Source organism: Paralichthys olivaceus, chromosome 14 (genome assembly GCF_024713975.1).
Source record: "Paralichthys olivaceus isolate ysfri-2021 chromosome 14, ASM2471397v2, whole genome shotgun sequence".
Taxonomy (NCBI): domain Eukaryota; kingdom Metazoa; phylum Chordata; class Actinopteri; order Pleuronectiformes; family Paralichthyidae; genus Paralichthys; species Paralichthys olivaceus.
In genome coordinates this window covers 19,451,368-19,475,219 of record NC_091106.1, presented here as the reverse complement: position 1 = coordinate 19,475,219, position 23,852 = coordinate 19,451,368, and the positions used below count along the sequence as shown (strand labels likewise).

General features: G+C 40.1%; 1 protein-coding gene and 1 long non-coding RNA gene across 5 annotated transcripts in view; one reads left to right on the top strand and one right to left on the bottom strand.

The window, feature by feature from the left end:
* The first annotated feature begins 104 nt into the window (after positions 1–104).
* Positions 105–4,040, top strand: LOC109630222 (uncharacterized). The gene is made up of 3 exons (XR_011246051.1): positions 105–223; positions 3,494–3,565; positions 3,884–4,040. It is a non-coding gene; the product is annotated as an uncharacterized lncRNA (long non-coding RNA).
* Positions 677–23,852, bottom strand: part of LOC109630212 (inactive phospholipase D5-like) — a 44,938-nt gene continuing 21,762 nt past the window's right edge. For 3 of the 4 annotated variants that reach the window (XM_069538809.1, XM_020088243.2, XM_020088251.2), the window contains exons 2-10: positions 17,181–17,317; positions 11,132–11,318; positions 8,446–8,554; positions 8,080–8,207; positions 6,858–7,055; positions 5,441–5,577; positions 5,114–5,279; positions 4,922–5,012; positions 677–4,038 (exon numbers count right to left, since the gene is read on the bottom strand). In XM_069538809.1, the coding sequence (XP_069394910.1) occupies positions 3,488–4,038; positions 4,922–5,012; positions 5,114–5,279; positions 5,441–5,577; positions 6,858–7,055; positions 8,080–8,207; positions 8,446–8,554; positions 11,132–11,318; positions 17,181–17,317 (1,704 nt within the window). In that variant the 3' untranslated portion in view covers positions 677–3,487. Of the gene's footprint in view, positions 4,039–4,921; positions 5,013–5,113; positions 5,280–5,440; positions 5,578–6,857; positions 7,056–8,079; positions 8,261–8,445; positions 8,555–11,131; positions 11,319–17,180; positions 17,318–23,852 lie in introns of all 4 variants that reach the window. The other variant, XM_069538810.1, reaches the window with a different exon arrangement.

The following is a 23,852-nucleotide window of genomic DNA, read 5'->3' as shown; positions in this document are numbered from 1 at the left end:
TTTTATTGATAACTGAGGTGAATGTCGCCTCATTGTATTTTCGATGTGTTATGAAGAAACTAAATGGAAGCAGCTGTCAGGTGGAACCTTTGGTCACGGGAGCAGTTGCGCCCGGCAAGGTGGTCTCTGGGGGACACTTCCGGCCTCACCTGGCTGGGCGGAGCCGCAGGATGGAGCCTGTGCAAGATGAAGTGTAGATGCAGTGTTTCTCTGCGTCTCTCAGGTGAGTGGCTGGTGGACATGATCTGTGTCAACCTCTTTAAAACTTGATGTGGGGGAATGTTGCAAAGATATTTTTATATATCGTCCTCTGAAGTTGTCAATAGAAACATACATAACTGTATCAGGTAACCTTAAAGATGTCTGTGGGAGTAGTAAGCTAACACAGTAGCATCCTACACAGGAAACAAACGCAGCAGCAGGTAACTTACTCTTTATGCACAAAGGGAATCCTCTCCCTGGAGTCTCTTTTTCTTTCTAAACTCAGCCAATATGTTCCTGCAGTATCCTGGACACCTGCCCCAGGCCTCAACACTCAGACTGACAGCCACAATGTAGTAATGCACTCAGGATTAACTTCTGAGGTAAACCACTTCACTTTAATCAACATCCTTTGTGTTAATCAGTGTTAGTCAGCGCACATGCACACACACACACACAGAAAAAAAACTATAGGTCAAGATTACTTATTTTTTTATTAAGAGTAAAAATGTACGGTTTATATAATCCAGTTGTGTGCATTAACAAGGATATTCAATAAATATACATTCCATCTGTATTTTAAAGGTATATAAGATTCCATAATATCGTCATCTCTAGAAAGGCTCATAGCTACTGTGTACTGTTCATAAAGGCAGGGCATGCGATCAACAGTCATGCCGAAGAAATTCAACAGGATAAAGGTAGGCGACATTAAAAAGCTTTTACAGTTAGCATCGTCAATTTTAAATATGCAGCTATCTCCATCCCACCTACTTTTACATATCTGTAGTCTAACTGGAGGGAGAAACAGATGACAGTGCACAACAGGTCACACAGAAACATTCATCATTGTTTTCCTGTATCAGATTTTAAACCATTGCTGATTTCCAACCTTGGCATCTGTGCTCTCTCTCACAGTAACTCTGCATTCGAAATATGTCATTAAAGGTTTAGTCTTGGTCCATGCAAACTATAAAATAGTTACTGTTTATAAAGATCAAAATTGTTTTTAAAGAAGTAAACAAGACCTGGGTGCAGGCTTATTAGCAGCATTCATGCCCCCACATGATTATAGTACATAGCAGCATCAAGTAGAGAATCAAACTACAGACAAGCTGTCAGTTCACAAGCGATATTGCATGGAGACATAGTGCTTTATAAGAAAATATGTGGATGTGGTAATTGGGAGAACGCTCTTCACGTGTGACTCATTCTGCATGAAGACACTTTTACAAATGACGTGTGGTTGTGTTTGCTTTACATCAGCATTTGTGTCAGACTTCTGGATTAGTATATGGATGCGTTAATGGTTGTGTCTCAGAAAATGACTACAGCAGCAAATAAAGTGAAATAAAATTATTATTTTGCACATTATAATTGAACATTTAATAGTTTTTACTAGGATATATGATTATACTTTAGTGTTTTGTATATTATCTTCATATCTTATCTCTTGATATCAATAAAATAAAAACTCTCAACAGAATTTTAGGTCTTTTATATAAACTGACACAAACACGTTGCAAACCCACATGTTAATTTAATCAAGGCTTATTTTCGAGAAATATGTCATTATGTGAGAAAAGCTTTTTCTCCTGACTTCCTCTAGATGGCAGAAGTTATCCATCATGACCAGATTATAGTTGTGTTTTTTGACCGTGACTGGGATTCAGCTGCATGTCTGTACATACATGTGTAGGAAAGATATTGACTGAGTCTGTATAGAGGCTTATCTTTGACATGTAGCACAAATGGTGAACAAAGGGTACATGCATTCTTTGGAAACACAAGATTGATTCAACAAAAAATCAGGTGTTGTATAATATAAGTTCTGCTACAAAACATTGTAACCATTATGAATTAAGGTGTTTATCAATTTCTTGATTAATCAATCAATTATTGGGTCTGTAAAATATCAGAAAATGGAGACCATGACTGGTCACAGAGCACCAAGAAAAATACTAATATTAGTATTTAAATAATGAATAATATTAGAAATGCTGGAACCTTTTGGCATTTTAGAGTAAAATCAACTGAGTAGTTGCTAATAATTTTAATGTTAATTAACAAATTCATGGTTTTAGCTCATACATACATTCTAACGGTGATATATTCCATTTACCAGCAGAATTAAATTATTTAATCAACCCAGTTAATTAATTGAGACAAAAAAGTGATAACACCCGTGCCTGGTGTTGATGAAGACTCACTACGCTGCTCTATCTGTTAATGTTTCCCTGTTTCCTTGATTAATGGCTTTGGAAATTAAAAAGGCTTCAACCTTATAAACCCACAAAGTATAATTGCAGAAGTTGCCCACATAGAAAAAAGATTGTTTAAAGGTCTTGACTTGACATGCAGCTATTCAAAAATGCAAATTAAAGTTGCCACAAGCTTTCAGTCAAGATTATATGACCTGCTCTTTGCTAACAATACTATATGTTAAGCTCTGACTTCACATGTGAAAGATAATATATATTCAGCCACAGGACGACATTACAGGCCACTGTGTCCTTGAGGTTAAACTGTCAAGCTCTTTTAAAAATTCATCGTATTGATTTGGCAGACAGCAGAGACCCTCTGGCCCCTTCTTCAAACTGCTCCTTAGTATTTGTTCAATAAGTCACAACACTTCATTTGAAAGGAAACCATAGATATCCATTCAGCTTCTGGACTTTTCCTTGGATTTGTATATGGAACAAGCAGCGGCTTTCTCTGAGGACCCTTTCCGATCAATAGGTCCTCTTCCTCCTGGGAAAAATATTGTAATGAAGGCTGTAATCTTCCAATGGCCAGACGATGTTTCTTGTTGCCACAGCAGAATAGGTGCATCTACTAATTCAATTATGATCTCAAGAAAAGAGATGTATGGGTCGGTACATTGTTTAGTGTTTGTGGTATTAAAGGTCGAGTTTGTCTGTTGATCTGGTTAGTTTTGGTGTCATGTAATTTAGTGAGTAGACTTCAGACTTTTCTATGAAATGTACGTCCCATCGTCATCACCCTTGTGGGCTGCTTCTTGCTATACTTGACACTGATTGGTTTAGTAGACATTAGTGTGTCTGACGTGTCAGACATTGTTTGTGATGGCAAACTTCTGGAATTAAGTGCATAGAAAACAAGTTTTCTATCCATTTTAATTGAGAAAATGAATGAGGCATTTCATTCATTTTGTTGCCACTGTAACATCATTATGGTATCTACTTTGGTACAGTGATGTAAGTCCACTGTTGCTGAAAAAGAGCAGTCCTCTAGACATTCAGTGAAAAGGAATCCATCTTTGCTGTCACAGGGATCTGTTGGACATCTCTCTGCTGCCGCTGCTCTCCGCCGACTGACTGGGTGGATCCATTGGATTGTCTTGGTAACTACCTTTGTTTTGTAGCTGACTGGTGTCAAGGTTACTAATTTTAACTTGTCCCCTCTCGCGATAACTGTCTATAATTGGCACCACTCCATTTGCAAAGCCTTGGTGATCAATTTTGGTCGGTCTCTCATCATGGTACCTCGTTTTCACCAGCGTGTGCCCATCGTCTTTGTGACTGTTTCTCATTGGTGCAGGTGCAGTATCATGTTGGCCTGTTCTGATAGGCATCGGCCCATTGTCTATGTGGCTGGCTTTCCCTGGAACCGGCCTGTTGTTCTGGTGCTTGATGCAAATAGGGATCTTGTTTGCTTGCAGGGAGCGGGTGTGACGTGAAAACCAGTCCCTGTCAAATGCTGCCCGCAGCTGCTCCACCACCGTGGAGTTCCTGTCTTCGATACCCTCTGGCTGGCTGATCACCAGGCCTGCTCCTGCATTGAAGAGGAACTCATTCCCCACCCAGTCAAGGTTACCTGTCAGGAAACAATTAGTCACTACGGTTTTACGTAGACACAATTAATATCTGGCACCAAATAAAAATCAAGCTGTGAATCAATGACCATCCTGCTCCTCGAAGGGCAGAAATACTTTTTTTTAAATCGATTCATTACCAAGAGTTAGATGGAAAGATCGATACAACAGTTAGGGTCCGTGAACTGGAGCTGAAACCATGAGGTGATGAGCTAAACTTAACATTAAGACTGGAAACAAAGAGACACAGTTAAAATATATACCTTTCAGCACCTTTTTTACATATATGTTACTATACTAATTCCCAAAATCTTTTTCTGTCTGACTGTCGCTCACATATCTCGAGAACTGTTCATCTTCCTGGCTGCACACTTGACTTGTGTGTTGTTCAGGGCCCAAGGAAGTGAGTTTGGTGCGATTTGGACATGTGATATGTTCTATATTAATACAATTTGAATGAAGAGTTGACCAGCGCTCTGCATTAGAGGCAACTGGGATTAGGACAAGCCAACAGCCAAGTCCAAACACACAGGTTTAGAACAGGTACTGCACTGGAACAGATATACATTAACTTCATTAAGTACTGGCAGAGTAAGCAATTAAGAAAATGAACATGTTGCTGGTGGTTGTATTTTCTTTAACTTTGGTGAGAGCGACGAGCTGTTTCGACCTGCTCCCCCGGTAATGCTTAGCTAGGCTAATTTCTTCCGAGCTCTATCTGAACAGGGAAATCATTGTGGTAGCAACCTCCTGATCTAATTTTCGCTGAAGAAAACAAGCAATATTATCTCCCAAAATGCGGAGCTGCTCCTTTCAGCCAACTGAAAATTAGATCTGCATGAAGTGAGTGGGGACATAGTCATAAAATCCAGAGGATGAGCTCACCTAAATAAATGGCTCTGTCTGTCACCATAAACCTGTTATGGTTTATTCCCTGGAGACTGCCATCCCTCTGCACTCTGGGGTTGAAGAACTTCTACACACCAAACACACACACACAGGCATACGGTGGTGCAGTGAGCACTGATGAAGTGTATCTTCGGAGCTGTAAATAGTACGTAGTGGCCTTGTACTTACAGCTTCCATAGAGCAGTTGGCCTGCTCCATGCACAGACTCCTCAGGGACCAGATAAAGTTGAAAGTAAGTGGTTCAGTCTTTTCCCAGCAACTTATCAGCAGACGTACCCGCACCTTCCTCAGGATCAGAGCCTCCCGGATAAGGCCATCGATACGAGACCAGTACCTTGGCACAGACACACAGACAACTTTAGTTAGGCACATAGCCAGAAGGCATACACAGAATGTAATCACTAGAATCAAAGCAAGGTGTTCAAGCTTTTGATGATTGACACCAGTCAAATCATCCCAAAGAAAGCAACTCATGCAGTGGCAGAGTGGTCTAACTTGTGGGCGTTGCTGCTGAGCAGGGGCAGGTAGTCAATGATGGAGATGTATATGAAATGGCGGGCTTCTTGGATGACCCAGGAAATGGCTTCCAGATCATTGCTACGATGTTTGGGGATGAAAACATCTGGAGAGCTCTGTCAAGAAAGAGGAAGAGGAAAGACAGTAAAGACAATCAGGAAATGAATTATCTTATCAATTATGATGACAACTAATTAAACTTCTTTATAAAGGAACACAAGGATTCAGTTGTCTTCCTCTGTTTTATACGTTTGTGTGTCTTTGTAAGTGAAACTGAAGTTTTAACTTCTTGTTGACAGGCTCCATGTTTAACTGTGAGTGTGTGCTATAGTGTGCCGAGTGTACGTGTGTAGTTTATGTTTTGATATTAATCTTGCATCTATGGACAGCACACCCAAATCAATGGTTGTACGCTGCAGGTAGGATGACTTCACTATCACTCATCTCCAGGAAGCAGAGGATGCTGACAGACCATGTCCTGCAGAGGCACTGCGTGTAAATAATGTTCTCTCCCACCTGGTTGTCGCCTCCATTAGATATGACTGCTGCACTTGTGTGTAACAAATTCACGTTAGAGTCCATTCTTTTAAGAGCTGAATACCTGTGTCCAAGTTTCTGTTGTAAACTGTCTCACAGCAGATGTTTATACTTGTCATAGCAGAAAAACAACAATTGGAACATTAACAACAATTTCGCTCTTTTTAAAAAACGTGTGAACTCACGGTAGATCCACGCAGTTATCATAAGGATGTTTTGTTTTTGTCTGGGCTCCTTTGTTTGTTAGCAGTATTATGCAAAAATTGCTCAACCAATTTTGTGGAGGGGTGGGGCATAACCCAAGGTGTGGATCCAGGAATTTTTCCACTTTCTTAAATATTGTGAGATAGGATGTTTTTCACATTTTAGTTGATTTCTCAGAGAATAATTAAAAGTATTTTTGAGTATGCAATTTTTGTGAGAATAGTGATTTTACATGAATGTGGTTTCATCGTGAGACATGCGCTCTACTGAGTGCCATAGTAGGTGGTTCGTTTATTTGTTTGCTTGTTTGTCAGCAGGATTATATAAAAACTGCAGGATGGATTTTCACAAAATGCTGTTGAAGGATGGGAAATCTAACAAGAGAGAAATCATTACATTTGGGCAGATCCAGCAGTTTTGTCGATTTCTCAGATTATAATTCATGGATCTCCACCGGCCTTGGTGGACGTATGTTCTCTACTGAGTGCCATTCTAGTCTTCAACAACTTTGTGATGGTGAATGATTGAGCAAGCTTTGGTGCTGTGCCAAAGAATTGTAATGCACCACATACATTTTCATACATTACTACAATACTAGAAAAGATTTCACTCCACATTTTTCTCTGATTGACCTAATATTATGACCGTCACTCACAGAGATGTAGGCCTGAGCCTTGGTGTTGTTAATAGTGAAGTCCAGCGGCGCATCCTTGTTGAAGAGCGCAAAGAGACGCTTGGACCAGAAGGAGGGGATGAAGTCTCTGTATTGGAGCCCGTAGTAGAGACTGAACACTCTGTGGAGGTCCAGAGCCAGACAGCTGCAGTTGTACACCAACACACCCAGCTCCTTCCTCTGGAGAACAAAACAAATTGTGTTCGATCACCATTAGCATGGAGACAAGAAACATTCACATGATCTGAATCTCCTGAACACTGTCATCATTACTTTCACCATCATCGGCAAAAATGCTTTTCATCGTCTCCATCAACATTCCCATCAGATTTCCTTTCACAGTTGTCTTAAAGACCCATTAACCTACAAATATACAACATATGCATTTTTCTATTAAGTCCTGGTTGTCTCATCCAATCACAGGCCTTCACCCATTGTCCCAGCACAATACACCTGTTTTCATTTTTCTCTTTTCCCTCAGCATAATTTCTTTACTTTTCCCTCCAAAATTGCCTTTACATTCTCTCATTCACTCCCATTCCATGCGATGTTTACATGAGCAAATTAAGATCCCATTTACTTAAGGCCTATTTAATACAATCTATTTCATCTCCCTCAAAACAGACCAACGTGCACCTGAAATAGACTAAAATACTCTGTAATGTGACTTTACGTTCATGTAAATTGGATATAATTGGATTCTGACTTAAGAGGCAGCAATACTGAATTGTGAAATGTGTAACTTTACATGTATAAAAGTGATTCTCGAATAACTACTTTTAGTTGCACAGTATAAAACACCACAGGTCCAAATAAGTTTTGTTGGCCTCATTGAGCTCCCTGCAATTTATCTTCCTAAGTCAAGGCCTCTAGTATCTTTGGGTGTCTGAAGATGGATGGAGCCGCGATTTAATGAACCAATGATTCCCAGCTTTGAAGAGGGAGATGAAAGAATGGCCACATTCTATTTTTGGATGCCACCACCATGCCCTGACTTAAATCTCTATGCAAAATGAGAACACATGTTTTACATTAAGATTTACGATGGTAACCATTTTCTAAATGTGTGTCAGTACTGTTTAAACAATGTTTATAATATACTATAATTATATTTCCACAAGTTTGTATCTGAATATGTTCAAGTATTAAAAATCTGCACTACACTATGTAGTGTATGTACTTCTGTGTGTAGTGTGGTTCATACTGTGGCCAGGGATCTCCAGTCCATGCTTGCACTCCCGATGTAGAAATGTCTCCTGTCGACCACCCAGAAGGAGGAGAGGAGGTGACCTTTGGTCAGTGCTGTCATGTTCACATAGTGCACCTCAGCATCTAGACAAGAGAGAAATAGAAGCAGAGATAAGAATGAAAAGCAAAGACAGGGGCTGAAATAAAGTCCGACACATGAGAGACGAGGAGAGGACAACAGACAGAAAGACAGATGAAAAGAGAGATGCAGAGTGAGTGAAGAGAGAGAGGACAGTCAACGGACTAAACAGACGGAGCTGAGCTGCAGCATGTTTGAAGATGCACACACAGAATGTATAATGCAGTGACAGTGGGCACTGACTGTGTCTGGCGAGCATCTTGAGCTCGGTCGAGTCGATCATCCCACTGGAGATCTTCAGCTGGATCCCTTTTGCTTTCAGCCCCTGAAGCCTGGACAGCAGAGCCCGGCCCTGATGGAAACCAATCACTGCTGTCACTTCAGATTCACTCGGTGTTCAGACAAGACTGTGTTCAGGTTCGTTTTTGGATTGTCCGTCAGAGTCAGTCATTAATTATGTGCCGTTTTTGTCGGCACCCAGCAACTTCTTGTCTCTTTATTTTGATGTAGTATTCATGTTTGTAGATGATACTATTTTTTCCTGTTTGCGTCATTCCTCATTCTAACTAACCTGCAACGTAGATCGTGCTGTATATTTAACAGATTAATAAACTATATAGTGGTTCACTGTATTGATGTCACACATTGAACAGAAGTATATCAAATGGCAATGGGTATTTATTATGTTATTTTGAGGTAAAGCATTGCAATAATACATTTAATTAATTCAACAACCACTTTCCCAATTCCTGGCATGTTGAAATATACTCAACCAAGTAGAGTTAAAAACATCCTTCGCTTTTTTGTCTCATGAGTTGAAGATGGATTTAAAAGCTTTTTCATAATTGAAACATGGAAAACTTAATTTTCTTAATTCCCCTTCATTGCAATAAGTGAGGACCAGCTGCTGGACTCAGGCCAAAGAACCACATTGAGACATGCAGTGCACTTGCCTGATATAAGAGAATCCGCACCTCTAGCAAACTTTGCCTTTTCAGTAAAAGGCTACAGCATATTATATTTTCTGGTTCAGTCTCCCTCTCAATGAAGTGGGGTTTTTTTGGAAACTGTGTGTGGAGAGATTGCTGGAGGCTGATAGACCATTAGCCGTTCTCTGCTCTGAGGCCTCTGGAGGAGCTATTACGTTCCAGTCAACAGCCTCAGGCTTTCACTAGCCCTGACATTCTCCATTTCTTAAAACAGAAGAAGTGTGTGCGCCTGGTCAAACCCTCCAGGCAACTTCCAATAACACACATCCAAAATGAATAGTTCGCTTCAATCAGCCTGAAAATAGACTTGTTTTTTACTGGCAATACCATTTTGAAAGGGCAGTTGCTCATTTCACACAGGTCATTCTGTCAATTTTTTGGGACCTAGACATTATCTTGTGTCTTGGCTGGAGCAGAAAAATATCTTATAGTTAAACAACCTTTCTAAATCTGACAAATAAAAGTTATTGTACCTGTTTAACCTCCTCACTGAAAATAAAATCAAATATCTGGTTATAGCTGTCTCATTATCTGGGCTGAAATGTGACTGTACTCGAAAGAAGCTCAGAGGTAGTTGAGTTACATTTCATGAATATCCCCAGTTCACTAATTTATAGTTCTACTCAACTACAAAGGGCAGCATTGTAAATATTCAGTAGCTTCTAACTTAACATCAGCACAACAACAAACAAAACCTCTGCGCTCGCATCTGACAAACCTCGACACTCGCAACTCAGCCATGTTTGCTTTTAATACTGACTGAATTATGCACAGATGAGCTGTGGGAAGGGAGGGTACCCTACAGAACAAAGTCTAAAACACAACAACAACATCATAATAGCATTGATAACATCAGTGATGTTGCAGTCATGCATAAGTATATATGAATATCCCTGAAAATGATTAAATGTTGCTTTCTTGGAAGCTTTAAATTCCGTAAAATGACTGAGTTGCTGATGAAGTTACACCATTGAGTGGTCGAGCTAGTCTTAGACCTACAATCGTCCGTTATGCTTTCAAAATTAATTAGTATGAAAAGTTTCTATACATCATCAAATATAGGCTGTATATGAAGATGACAGGGGAGAGAGAGAAGGAAACAGACAAAGGGCTGAAATCTACCAACAATAGGCTGAATGCCAATAAAGTGAGAAATGTTCATGTGTGTATTACATGACATAGCAGAAGCTCCATTCCACAATAGTATGTACAGTAGTTTACACTATATATCCACCAATGTAAAATATTCCAATCTAATGCTGTCTTATAACAGGCTACAAGTAATGCTATTATGATATATAAAATAGGATTTAAAGGTCTCAGTTATGAACCTGTCTGTTTTCTCATTGTTGTTTTGGTACTTAAACTAAGCCACAACTGTTGATTATGTAGAGGAGTGGTGCACAATCGGACGTCATTGCGTTTTCGTCTCTATTGGCCAGACGTCTTATTTTGTGCAATTGGAAGTCAGATAAGCCTCCCACTCACAGGCGCTGGGTTGAGGATGTAATGGCACACTTGAAACTTGAGAAGTTGAAACACACAATCAGGGGATCAACCCAGAGATTTTATAAGGTCTGGCAGCCATTTCTGAATTATTTTGACTTACAATTCCCTGCTGGAAACACTGGGACATAATTGATTCACAGGCTCTGTAACTCTGTAACATGTCGTTTTTTTTTTTTTGTTTTTTTTTGTTTATCTTTTAGTGTAAGTAGTTTTTTTGTTTTTTTTGTGTGTCATTATTGTCACTTTATTATTATTGTATATGTTGGGGTTGCTGTTTGGGGACTTGTTAATTGTCTATAAGTGTTTACAATTCAAAACCCAATAAAAATATTTGAATAATGATTATGTAGAGGAGGCAAATTCATACATAGAGGAAACAGTAAAAAAACATAACAGCATTTACAGTATCTGTTGGCTTCCTCTGGTTTTACCTGTCTGGCAGCCGGCTGGAAGCTGGATTCATAATCAGAGGAATTGAGGAGCCACAGTGGCGAAACGATCTCCACGACCCTGATGGCCCGGTCCAATAAACTGTACAACCCCACTGAGAGAGGGACGTGGGCTGTACCATTGTCAAGCAACGAGATGTCTTCTGGGATGTTCTCAACAAGCACGGCTCTGTGGAAAATAATGAGAGAAAACTGAGTAATGAAGATGAGAGGGGAGAATTATTTACATGCAGGTTACATGAAAAAGATGCAAAAAGACAAAAAGCATCATTAAGAAAGGCCATAGAGACTTGTTAGTGAAAGACTGCTGAAGAAATGAGTGTGAGGTTCATGGTCTGTCAAAGCAATTACCTGTTTGCAGCAGAGGCAGAATTTTAAGAGCTTGAGTGTTAATGGTGATATATGAATCAGCTAAAAGTGACCTTACTCTTGATCGTTGTATTAATGAGAGAAATCAAGATTTCCACACCAGCTAAGTGTTATTAAATTATTAAATTTTCTACAGGTTGCCGGTGGTGAAGCCTGAGAAGACGTGAAGGTTGATGTTCAGAGATGTCAGCAGTGGAGATTCAGTTTCACCTAGTCAGGGATAAGGGACAAGTTTTTTTTGCTGTATTCTTGTTGGTTTCTACTCCCTCTGCTATCACACGGTGCATTTTAATGTCATCATCAGCAGTCTGCAGTCATATCATGTGGTTTCAGCAGCCATAATATATGAATAATGGAATGGATTCATGAACATAGGCAATACAAATCTACTTTATGTCAGATTCAGTGGATTGCATGAAGTAGAGAATAGCTGTATCATTGAGATTATCTGCTTATCACAAAAGTGTACCACCAACCTGGATGGCAAATGATGTGGAAAATATACTCATTGGAAGCTGTTTTTCATTTTAATCTTTTGTATACATCACCGTGAATATCTCTGCACTTACTGCCGAGGTGTGATGTCAAGTTATCTGGCTAACTGCAACTCTCAGCTCTCTCTAATGTATTTTCATCTCCCATTTTACTCCACCGGGATGTCTGAAAACGACGAGGACATTACCACCGGAGTCAACAAATTGAATTATCCGTGGCCGCCCCAGATCTGCAGTCACACAGAACCATTCAGGCTTTTATCAAGCTCCAACGCTCACCGCATTCTTTCTGTCTCAGCCTCGTAGAAATTGATTCTGCCAACTGGATTTTAAGAGAGAAATATAAAAGGGGGAGAGGGAGATCAGCCTGAGTGACCAGCTCAGATATAAATTCTGCAGCGCCTCTGTGCTCGATTAAGTTTCCAAGAAAGTGACAAAACCAATCCAGCTCAAGAATTTATTTGTTTCCATGTGAGGGGGATGAATTATAGTAAGACCTGTTATGGTAAATATACTGCAGATGGTTTGGTTAAGAGCACAGACTTTACAGGTGCCTCTGACAGATGATCCATACTGTGCTGCAGGTCATTCTGAAAGTGTGCATTAGAGCAGTGAATCAGTGGATACACCAAACAACATCTTAACAGTAAAATCTAAACATGCCATGATTGAAATCATTACAATACCAGCACAACCATTCATTTTATCACTGCAGACATGGACATGATGTCATCATGACTGAAAGGTCAATTAGATTAGCTGGTTGGTCATGAGATGAAGTCATGTGCTGCAAACCTGATAAAACCTGTCAAGTGACATGATTTACTTCTTTAATCTATAAATAAGGAAGCTTCAACCCTAAAGAAAATGTTTCTCTTATTTCAGCACAGTTTGATTGTTATTTTGTCCACATCATGAAAAATAGAAGAGAATAGCATAGAACATACTTAATATTTTATTAACTTACTTTAAAGGATAAGGTTGGAGCAATACTGAAAGAGGAGTTCTGATTGAGTAACATGAATACAATCTATTTTGTTCCATGGTTGGTGGGGACTTTAAACAATTTTTTCTGCATATAATCACATACAGTTCCATTAATTTGGAATCATGTCTCTACTATCAATCAATTATTTATACCACTTATTATTTGAGGGTTTATTTGAGTCGAGATTCACTCACATTCACACCCATGGGCGATGTATAGTCTCCAGTTAAACCAGGCTACATGTCTTTGGACTGTGGGAGGAAGCTGCAGTGTAGCCAATAGTTCAAATAAGACGACCAGAGGACACAAAGACAGAAATTATGTGTATTGATTGTTGCTTGTAGCTAATTGATAAAATATTTTTATAGGTTTAACACTTTATGATCTAACTGTAAAGTAGACGTCATTGGTAAAGATAGAATAACTGTCACATATTAAGAAGCCTACACCACCTCAGTTATATTTTTGACCTCAGTGCTAATAAACCAGTGAGAAACAAGAATAATTTCCCCCGGTCAACTTCTGACTATAAAACATAGTCTGTCTCCCTTGGTGTACGCCCCAGTTGGGACTTTGTTAAACCAAATAGATCATAACGCTCCCGACCAGCTGGAGCACAGGGTCAGCCAAAGTGTGACAGCTCAGGGTCTGGCAAGTGCTTCACTCAAGGGCACACTGGTGGGAGCATGTGCAGCAGGTGATAATGTACTGGCATCACATTGAGAGGCAAGTTGCCAGCTGTACAATATTCCTTGGATAAAGTAGAGCTCGGTCAGGTTTTGGAAAGTGGCCAAGGGTCAAACTGTAGGACTCGCACCCTCTGTCAGGATAAAATGCAAATTTCTGCCAGAGTTTGGGAGAATCGCAGGTAAAGCTGGTGCACGTTCTACCGAGGCGTTACAAAGGATAATCCTCTGTTCGGCTTGAAGATTGTACTCAGAGAAAAGACACACGGAAACAAATCCAGTGAGCTGAAATTAAATTATAAAGAAGATTATCGTTCAGGCACGGTGTAGATTCTTTGTTCTTAAAAGACAGCAAAAACTAGGACAGCTACGATGCATGAAGAAAAACAAGGATGGATGAAAAACAGACTGAAGAGGAGGGGCAGTAATCTTATCTTGAAAGAAATCCTCTCAGACCTCTCTAATGGCTTTACTGTATGATGAATGGTGATTGTGAGTAGTTCAAGCAGTCAGACAGGCCCTGTTACTAAAAGAGGAGAAATCAGGGATGCAGTGGTTGTTTCCATTCGTGTATGCAGTCTGTGTTGTCCTCTGCTGATCCGGATTGTTGTAACTATCAGCCAACTAATGGGTCTGATTGGGACCCCAGGAGTTTACATAATGAATGAACAATAACTTATATATGAATCACAAAAGCATGTCAGTGTAATCTGTGTCGTTATGCCAATTACCACCATATGCTTGTGTTGCTGTTACAGCTCGTAGTGTAACAACATGGGATCATGTTGGAAATCATTGTGGCAGCCCCTGACATCTGATAATTATCCACCCTCTCATAAGCTGCCCTGAGCTCCGAGTGTGCAGCAACTACATCATTAATGTCTGTAGCACAGGAGCAGCTGCAGGTCTGCTGCCTGCCTGCAACTCACTTCATAGGTAAATGTTAAGTCCAGATACAAACTGACGTCATGGTAAACACACTTAGAATATGAATTTCAATCCATTATCTGAAACTCGACCGACTGTTCACTGCTGGTGCACTTTATTAATTTTTTATACATCACATCTCCTGCTCTGGGTGTTTGGGGACATGGGTGGTGGTCAAAAGTTTGCATTGACTGAACCCAGACCTGTTAATAGGCTGTGCTGTATATAGCTAGATGTTCCACAATAGAGTGTGGATGTTGCACCAGCTTTATTTTAATGTTGTCTTGGGAATTCATGATTACTTAAAGATTAGTTAGTATTAAATATTAAAAATGATTAACCACCATTATTTGACCATTGCCTGCTTTGCTTTGCCACCTGATGAAATGTATATGCCCCTGTAATCTTTGCAATCAGCTGTTTTCTTATGAGGAAACGAGCTGGAGGACAAACCCTGACATTTTTTACATCCTGATAAAGAAGGCACATTTGATGTAAAATGTTTAAAGTGCTGTATCCTCTCCCGAAGCGGGGCAACTGTAGATCAAAAGTAACCTGCTTATCAGCCATCTGATACCAGGCAATTACACATGTACACTGGGGAAATATCCGGCTGGCATCAAATCAGACAAGAGGGTAGTAACTGCCCCAACAACCATGCAACAAAAACACTAAGAGGATGAGGTTTTAGTGCAATTATATATGACGTGGTTCACTCTACATTAACTACACCACAAAACAACCGGCTGTGTGCAAAAAAAGCTGCTGAGTCATTACGTGGCCTCAGAATGAGAGTGAGAGAAAAGGCCACATATCAAGTCAGCAGCAGGTCGAACTCCTGTAATTAGATCATTCATTTAGAAATGTCCTGGATTTCATTTGAACTTAAACACTGGATCCTTTTTAAAAGTGTGAACACTTGGTGGAAGAAATGACACATTTTCTTTAATGACTTAAACACCTTTAGGAATGTGAGGATGAGCAAGGCTCCCTGCACCCTATTATAAACGTGTCAGTCTCATGGTGAACTATCACTTTTCCTGTTTTATATGATGCATGCCACATTATATAAATAACTCTGCACACTTGTAAATCTGACCACACACTGTCAATTTGTTTGGAGTCAAGTCCGGGGCTGATAAACCCTGTCGTCCCTGACAGGAAGCCAATAACAGCAGATGAATCTATTCATCTCTCACTCATTCCAACTCCCCATATCCTCCTCTTCTTCCCCTTTCATTTGATTCACCCTCCCCCCCAATCATCTCTCCGCTAGCCTCGCATTTATTTCTTATTCTTCCCGCCATGCTCGAGGGGTCCTTCGGGGGAGCAGAGGAGGCCAATGCAGCTTTACAAGTTGGATCACTTTAAACTTTCAGTGAAAGACAAGGATGCTTGACTGAGTTCTGTGGAAGGCTGTTAAATGACTAATTTGGGGAAGAAGAGAGAGTTTTGGCCTCAAACATAATGAAAAGCAAAGAGAGAGGTAATTCCAGGAGGAAGAGTAACTTGAATGATAAGAGGGGATCCAGTCAGAAGTGGTGACAGAGAACACGGATTGCCGCATCAGCCAAACGTCTGCTGATCAACCAGTTTCACTCTGGGCCACTAAGACATTCACTAGTGCAGTGTTTTTCTGCACAGCTTTTTCTTTTATCAGGGGATTCCATATTGAACTTTCAAATTTCTGGTAGAAAGAAACAGCCTGGTAATCACTTCAGGACAGTAGGGCAGCTACAATAATGAAACGGATTTGTTATATTTTGGCATTGCCACATTATTTTACCTCCACATGCCCTGTGAATTAATGCAAGCTTTGTTAAAAAGTCTGGTCTTTTATCTGGTGCCTGTGTGTGCTGGGTTGCAACACTGGGAACTAACAATTTGTTTCCTGCAACAGAAGCTGGTGGAACACAGCAGGGCCGAGGCAAATCAAATCAGAATGGCACTCATAGAGTGCAGACCTCTGCCAAGGCCCAACAGTCCCCTTATATTCAATCGAGCTGCACCAATTTCCAAACTCTCATAGACATTAGTTCCCTCAATATGCCTGATATCTTTAATCAAGATCTATGATTTATACCCTGGGAAATATATATAGATATACTGTGTATATATCACACAATGTTGGATCCGCCCCTTGATCCAGATCTGCACCAACATTAAATGACTTGTTCTCTGACCGACACTGCATCCTTCCAACAAATTTCAAGATGTGAAAAAAAAAATGTGTGTGTAATCTTACTTACAAACCAACCAACCAACAGACAGAGGTGAAAACAAAACCTCTTTGGCGGAGGTAAGTATGTATTTCATTCTTACAAGCTATGAAAGCACCAATGTGATAAATTAAAATTTAAAAAATAATTTTGAATCAGCAAAATAACATCTAATATGAAATATAACACAATGGTTTACTCAGAGGTCTGGACTGCCAATAGGGATCAGGAGATCCATTTTAGGGGTTTAAAAGAAATGCTGCTTTCTTTGTCACTTCAAACCCGACTGTTCACAAAAGTCTCACATAAAGGCCACGAATTGTAAATTTGTGGTTCTGCATGTCTCACCTGCAGTTCTTGCTGCAGTTCTCCTCTGTGATCCCGTCTTCGTCTTCGCCCCAAACGTCCACGGCTGAGAAAATCAGCGCCACCAGCACAGCGAAGCAGCACAACAAGGCAAAGATCACGATGCACTTCTGCTGAGACTGCAAGAAAGAGAGGCAGGGCAACATTGATTTCCGCGGTTTATTTTCTACTCTTCAACACTATACTGTAAAAACATGGCCAAAGTGCCCCAACCTTGGCTCCCATTAGCTCGCCGCATGCTCTCTAGTTGACCTGTCCTCTGATTAATGCACAGCTCAGCAGGTTATAACATGATACAGATGGGAATTCAATGCAAACATATGAAAGGTCCACATATGACCTTGCAAGTTCATGCTTTCATATAAAGAACACAACAGCAATGAGAAGAAGGAGAAGATGAGGTTATTTATAAAGACTAGGCAATTCAAAGTGTTTTACATTGGAATGGAAACACATTAGAAAGAAGAAATTAATAAATAAATATAACTATGTTAAAATAGAACCGTGTTTGTTTTAAAAGTTATGGTTAAAATATTAAAATAAGATTTTTAAATAATTATTTAAATAATTAACAGTTTATTAATTAAACAAATTAATTGATGTATTTTATAATTGATCCCATGTGTGTGAACACGGCTTAGTTTAAAAGTTAAATATTAATTCGTTTTCACAGCAGGTGGCTATTGTAATTATTCTTTTTGTTTCTATATGTTGCTGTGTGCACAAAATTCAATGTTCTGCAGCTTCAGCTATAAAATAACAATGACAGCATTGTTTGGTTTTAGAATTGCTCTGCACTCCTCACAGGTCGTTCTACCAGCATGTGATCTTGGCTCATGTGTGAAAGAAAAAACAGACACTCATCAGCCAAAATAATTACTCCGGCTGCGAAATTGCCTGATCTATTCTCATTGACAGAAGGTGGGAAAGTGTTAGTGCTTCTTGACAATATTTCCTCTGGGATTTGTAAAAGACAGCAGAGAAGTGTGCTAAGCTCTCTGTAGCAGTGTGTCTTCCCATGAAAACAAATATGCCCTCAGGAAACAACAAGCACATGAATAGAGCAGATAAATCAGAATGCAATCAAACTTTTAGTTTTGCATGTTTGAATTTACCACATGTAAATATATGTGATTCCCAGAACATGAAGGTTATGAAATGGTGCCAGTTGAAGGATTCCTCAACCAGCAGAACTATTATTTGGCATCTTCTCCGTTACCATAACACCCTAAAGGCTTTTAACACCGGTGCCTTCATCGGGTTCAAGTTATCTCACCTTCTTTCACTGTCTAACGTGCAACATCAGCTCATCATCTTTGTCTAAACTTCACCAAACATAACCATAAAACCATGAGTCATGCTGTATGAGCATATTGTAGGCAGCAACCTCTCGTTTCTATTTTTAAAAGGTAACTAATGCATCTTCTATGAGAATTACACTGTTTAACTTCATTACATTCAAGTCTTGAATCAAATCTAAGACTTAAAGTCTATAACACAATAAGTAAGTTAGAGTATCTGCTGCAGTCCCAGGGTGTCCAGTCCTCACTCATGTTTTCAATATAGTGAGCTGCTGATGTACCGGAGATGTGACCCAGCTAATGGGAAACGCCCCAGCTATTTGTGAAACAATAACAAATGCATCCTGATCCCTCTGAACGGCACCAGAAGAGCTAAAACTAATTATCCTTGAACGCAGCGGATCATTAGCACAGTCAGCTCGACTCGACTTATCCTGAGAGAATATTACCACTTCACACACCATCGACCTCAGTGAGCCACACAAACACTAAAGCTTTGGTTATATTAGTTTGCTGCTGGTATAGCTACTAAAATGGATGTGTTAATCTACCATTCAGTCCATACCAGGTCTTACACTCTCAGCAGTATGAAGGTTGCTGACCATACGGCATATGGTCAGCAGTTCATTCACTTTAACCTTGGCTCGCATCCACAGACTTGACTGGAAAAATGATCTCTGCCTCCTCTACTGTTAAAGAACCCCGGGCAGTGAACAAAAGCATCCTCAGCAAACACAGGTTAAATCAAAACTGTCAGTCATCTGCCGCACCTTATGCCTGACGTACCGGAATAGAAGCAAGATAAAGGTTTTAACTGTGGGAGACTCGAGCACTGTGAGCTTCTCATATTTCCAGTTTTTGTGCTTCATTCACATCTGGCCAGATGTGAATGAGCATAATGGAAGATGCATGAAGAGGTCAGATTCAAAGTGTGCACTAGGGATGATGTTACCTGACACTGGAGCAACAGTTTTGGATCAATACACCTTCGATTACAGGAAGGAGTCTGCCTCACAGTAACTGCTTAGAAATACTCGGTTTAAATGGAGTCATAGTATGGCCACAAATAAATAGAAGAGTAAAGTAAAAGCTATACCAGGGTTTGTTAGTGCAGTGAGCTCCACAAACATACATCTTTACATCTAGTCTACCGAGGAATCCTGGAAAAACACGATGCATATTATTAAGAATCTGTTTAATGTCTGTAGTTTGGGTGAACTCACCCTTTAAACAATTCATGTATGTGGTGGCTGATTGTGAAAGACTGCTACCTGTAAATAAAGATGGTGCATCTCCACTTCCTCCTGTTATACGAAAGAAGCTAAAACTACAGATGTTTCCATCTCCAGCTCTCTAGTGATCGAGCTGTTGAGCCTCCGACACACCAATCATGAGTCAGTCTCAGTGGTCACAGTTTTTATAGAATCAAATAATAAATTAAAACCAAACTTATCACAAAAACTAACACTTGAACATATATTACTGTGATAAGAACAAAAATAAGAGAAACCATCTTTGAGAGAAACTCGACTTTTTAGTTTGGTCCATGTCCCATCCATTAGCCTGGTCAATGGTACAATCTCTAAATCAATAACTCTAAAACTGTGAATCCAGTCTGACTCATTTTCTAAGCAAACATTTGTGCATATTTTTCCCATGTCAGCGCTTTTAAGAAAACGTTTGGCTGTTTACAGTTCCAGTTAATTACATCCGACGTTCCAACAAGCAAACATAGCCTTGAGTGACTTGCAAAAAAAGATTTCGAGATTCAGAGAAACTCGTCGTCGACTGTTTTAAAAATCCCTCCAGAGTCCATCTAAAAATGGTGTGTAAGGTGGATGGCACAGTGCCAGATTCACACACACACACACACACTCACACTCACACACTCACTGTTACTGTTTCTCAGACTGAGGCCAGAGTGGGTGGATATTTATATCCTCAGATCAGAGGCTGATGTTTTAAACTAAGATTGTCTGCTTTTCTCTCGGCCAACCTTCTCAGTTATTTTAAATCTGCTCTCTGCTTTGTCTTGAATGAACGACATATTTAGCTGCTCTTCAAGTGATGTAGAAAACTATCGGCTCTGTGGAGTTTGAGAACAGACAGGTGATGTGGTGATTGTCCTTTTTTCCTGTTATTGTTTTCACCAATGAGGTTGTGTTTTCACCCCAGTCCGTATGTTTGCTTGTCTATTTCCACAAAACCCGTAGGAAGGATGCAGGGATCTGGATAAGCAGGGAATCAATATTGGTATCATACAGTATTTATCTTCAATAGTTTTGGAATTACATCCAAACGAACATGAGGTTTTGATGAATGGCAAAATACAAAAAGTGATAACATTTATGATGACGTCTCCGTCTCAGAACACTGAAAAATGGCCAAACTTCACAAATCAGTTCTAAATAGTTCCCATTCTTTTCACATGTTTTCAGTAATCACTAACGGACATGTACAGCCTGTCAAGAGGCAAAAGATTTTGGTTTAAGGGAACTGATGGACCTTGGCTGAGGTTTACTCTCAAATAAGTGTCATTCTCTTTTTGTGCTACTTTATCAACATCAAATACCGGAGAAAAATATTAAAATGATGAATCAGGTCATCAACTTGAAGTCATATAGCCACTCCACCTACAGAAACATATCAGGGGCCCAATTATCCTTTAATGAGTGTTTCCTCATTGTCCATGCATGGTGTGAACAAGGAGCCATGCTGCTCAGAGGGGGGGAGATGTTTACCCCACACCAACAGCACAACAGGAATCTGGGCAATTTATCAAAAACAGCTCTAATTTTTTCTAATGAGCACTCGGAGCGATGCACATGTTGTGCAGATGCAAGGAGGATGGGTGGAGCACAAGATCACCACAAGCCTGGTGACAGGATGAGTTTTGCTGAAGGCTGGAGTCTCGTTTTCAGTGGGGTTTGAATGTAGATGTTTATGGAGACGAGGAGAGAAACAAGGAGGAGGAGGAAGAAGAGGAGGAGGAAGAGAGAGAGTGCAACCCAACACTGATCAGGTCAGGATTGATTGATGATAACACTGAGTTATAGCAGCCAGTACTACTGCACAGGAGATGAATGACCTATAAAGAGCTCCTGGTCTACAACATGTTTTCACTACATTGTCAGACTGAATATTCAAACGCTGGATTTAAAATCATGGGTGAAAGTAAGAGTGTGATGCCTCTTTAAAAAACATCTTCCCTGAAACTACTTGTGTGGACACTGAGGCAAACACAGAAGAAACATATATTTGCAGCACAACCACAACCTCCTTTTGTTTCAGAAAAACATTCACCTGCCATAGTGTGAGTCCCTCCGGATCAAAGAACAATGCCTTATTTATAGACAACCACACACACATTTATCTTACACAAATACGGTAAATCTAAACCAAGTCACTGCTATGAAGCTTGTGCATTCTGCACGAGGGTGTCGTTGCAATGAAGTGGATGTTTAATAAAGATAAAATAACAGCTGCTGTGAGGTTCCAGCATTTACATCTATACACACATACAACTCGTCAGTTATCTTATCGTGTTTGTGTCCTTGCATGTGATGTGTTTATCTCCAGTAGCTTTGAAATGCTTGAGTGCAGAATGAGTGACAGTAACAGAGCAGATATATCAGACAGGGTGCTGTCATGTTGTATCACTGCTGAGGAGGCAACTTTCTTCGTGAGTGTGTTTGGATGAGCGTAATTTCCAGTAAACTGTCTGGCTGCTCTCTCTCTCAGTGTTGTGTGGAGATATAGTTTATAAACTTATGACCATCATTACACGTTTACTGGCTCTTCTGTGACTCGCATGGAAAATAATCCTGTATAGCCAGCAGACTGTCATCTAAAGGCTCATTTATGGATTAGATACATGTACAGAGAAGGACAGAGCCCTCTGTCTGTACTCCACATTCATTTTTTGTCTGAATTTGTGTACGTCTTCTGAAGAAACAGACTAAGCAGAGCGTTACCACCTGAATCCATGGGGGGGCAGTGTAGCAAATAGTTTGGTTTAGTTTACAATCCCAACTTATTGCGGAACTTTTTGAGGAGAGACTGTGCAAGTTGTTAAAAAACTTCACACACAGGAACAAACAGCTACCTTGCCTCTTCATTATCATGTTATCGCCACGTCTGCTGCCCTCTTGGGAACCTTGCAATTTTAACTACATCACTACTGTTGAATGCTGAGGTTTAGATGGAAGTGCCGTCATGCAGCTCCTTGACTGCAGCCTGAAAAAAGCTTCTATAAAAAAACTTATAAGTATGTTCTTCAAGTGTAAGAGTCAATACATCAGCTCAACCTGTTTGCCCCCTGCTGCCAAAATGTGTTTTCTCCTGCTGCAGTACATTAAATGAAAGTGTTAAATCCAGCTCCCAGCTTCAAAGTACTTTGTGCGACGACCCCACATCACACATAAGTCTACTGTGTGACCTCGTCTGATCCCCGTTAAAGTAACACACTTGCTTCTCCTGCCTGAGGTATATTCCAGTAATCACTTTTGTGGAGAGATTTAGTGAACGGTTTGATCCTATAAGCCAAGTTTATGGCTACAAAAAATGTCTTCTTTCCACAATATAGCCCTGTCTGTCTGCACTACAGTGGCCTCTACATGAAGAGACGCTGTCCTGACACAGATGTATAATTAGATGTTGTGATTCAAAGGTGCCTGTGTTGATTTAGACAAAGACGGGATAGAGGAGACTCATCTTTTTCATCTGGTGTCACAAGTGTCATAATTCTTTTTTACTGGCTGTGATCAAGGTGAACCTGAGGCTTTACTCCAGGCTGTCGGGACGGAGTGGTCCCAGGGAAATTCATCAAAATGAAGGAGGTTGAAGGGATGTTAACTTCAGTGCTTGCACGGCCAAAATGTTTGCATATGTACGAGATGTAGGGGTCAAAATGAAAGACTGAGCTGCTGAGAGCGGAAAACACATCAATCATATTTCTTTTGAAAACCTGAGTGTGCATAAAAGTGACGCAGATAGACAAGGGACATTGATGCACTGTAGGAAATGTTGTCATGAGCTGCATCAGCTGACCCAACTCTTGCAGACATTTTGCAGGTTTACTAATTCTGTTATGGTACATAACATGTAAAATAGTGTTTTATTCCACTGTGAAGCTTTTCAGGGTAGTGTAGTGATGTAGTGCACAATAAAGGGAAAAAAGGAGTAATTCTGGAAACAGTCCACAGTCCGTTTAGGGTAAATAAACACAGACTGCACAAAAGGTTCTTTGGTCAATTTCATGCCAATGATACAACACAAACTGATTTGCATGAGCAGTTCACAGGCTACTGGACGTTGTGACAGTCGTAGCAACCCCAGCAGTTTGTTTGGTGTT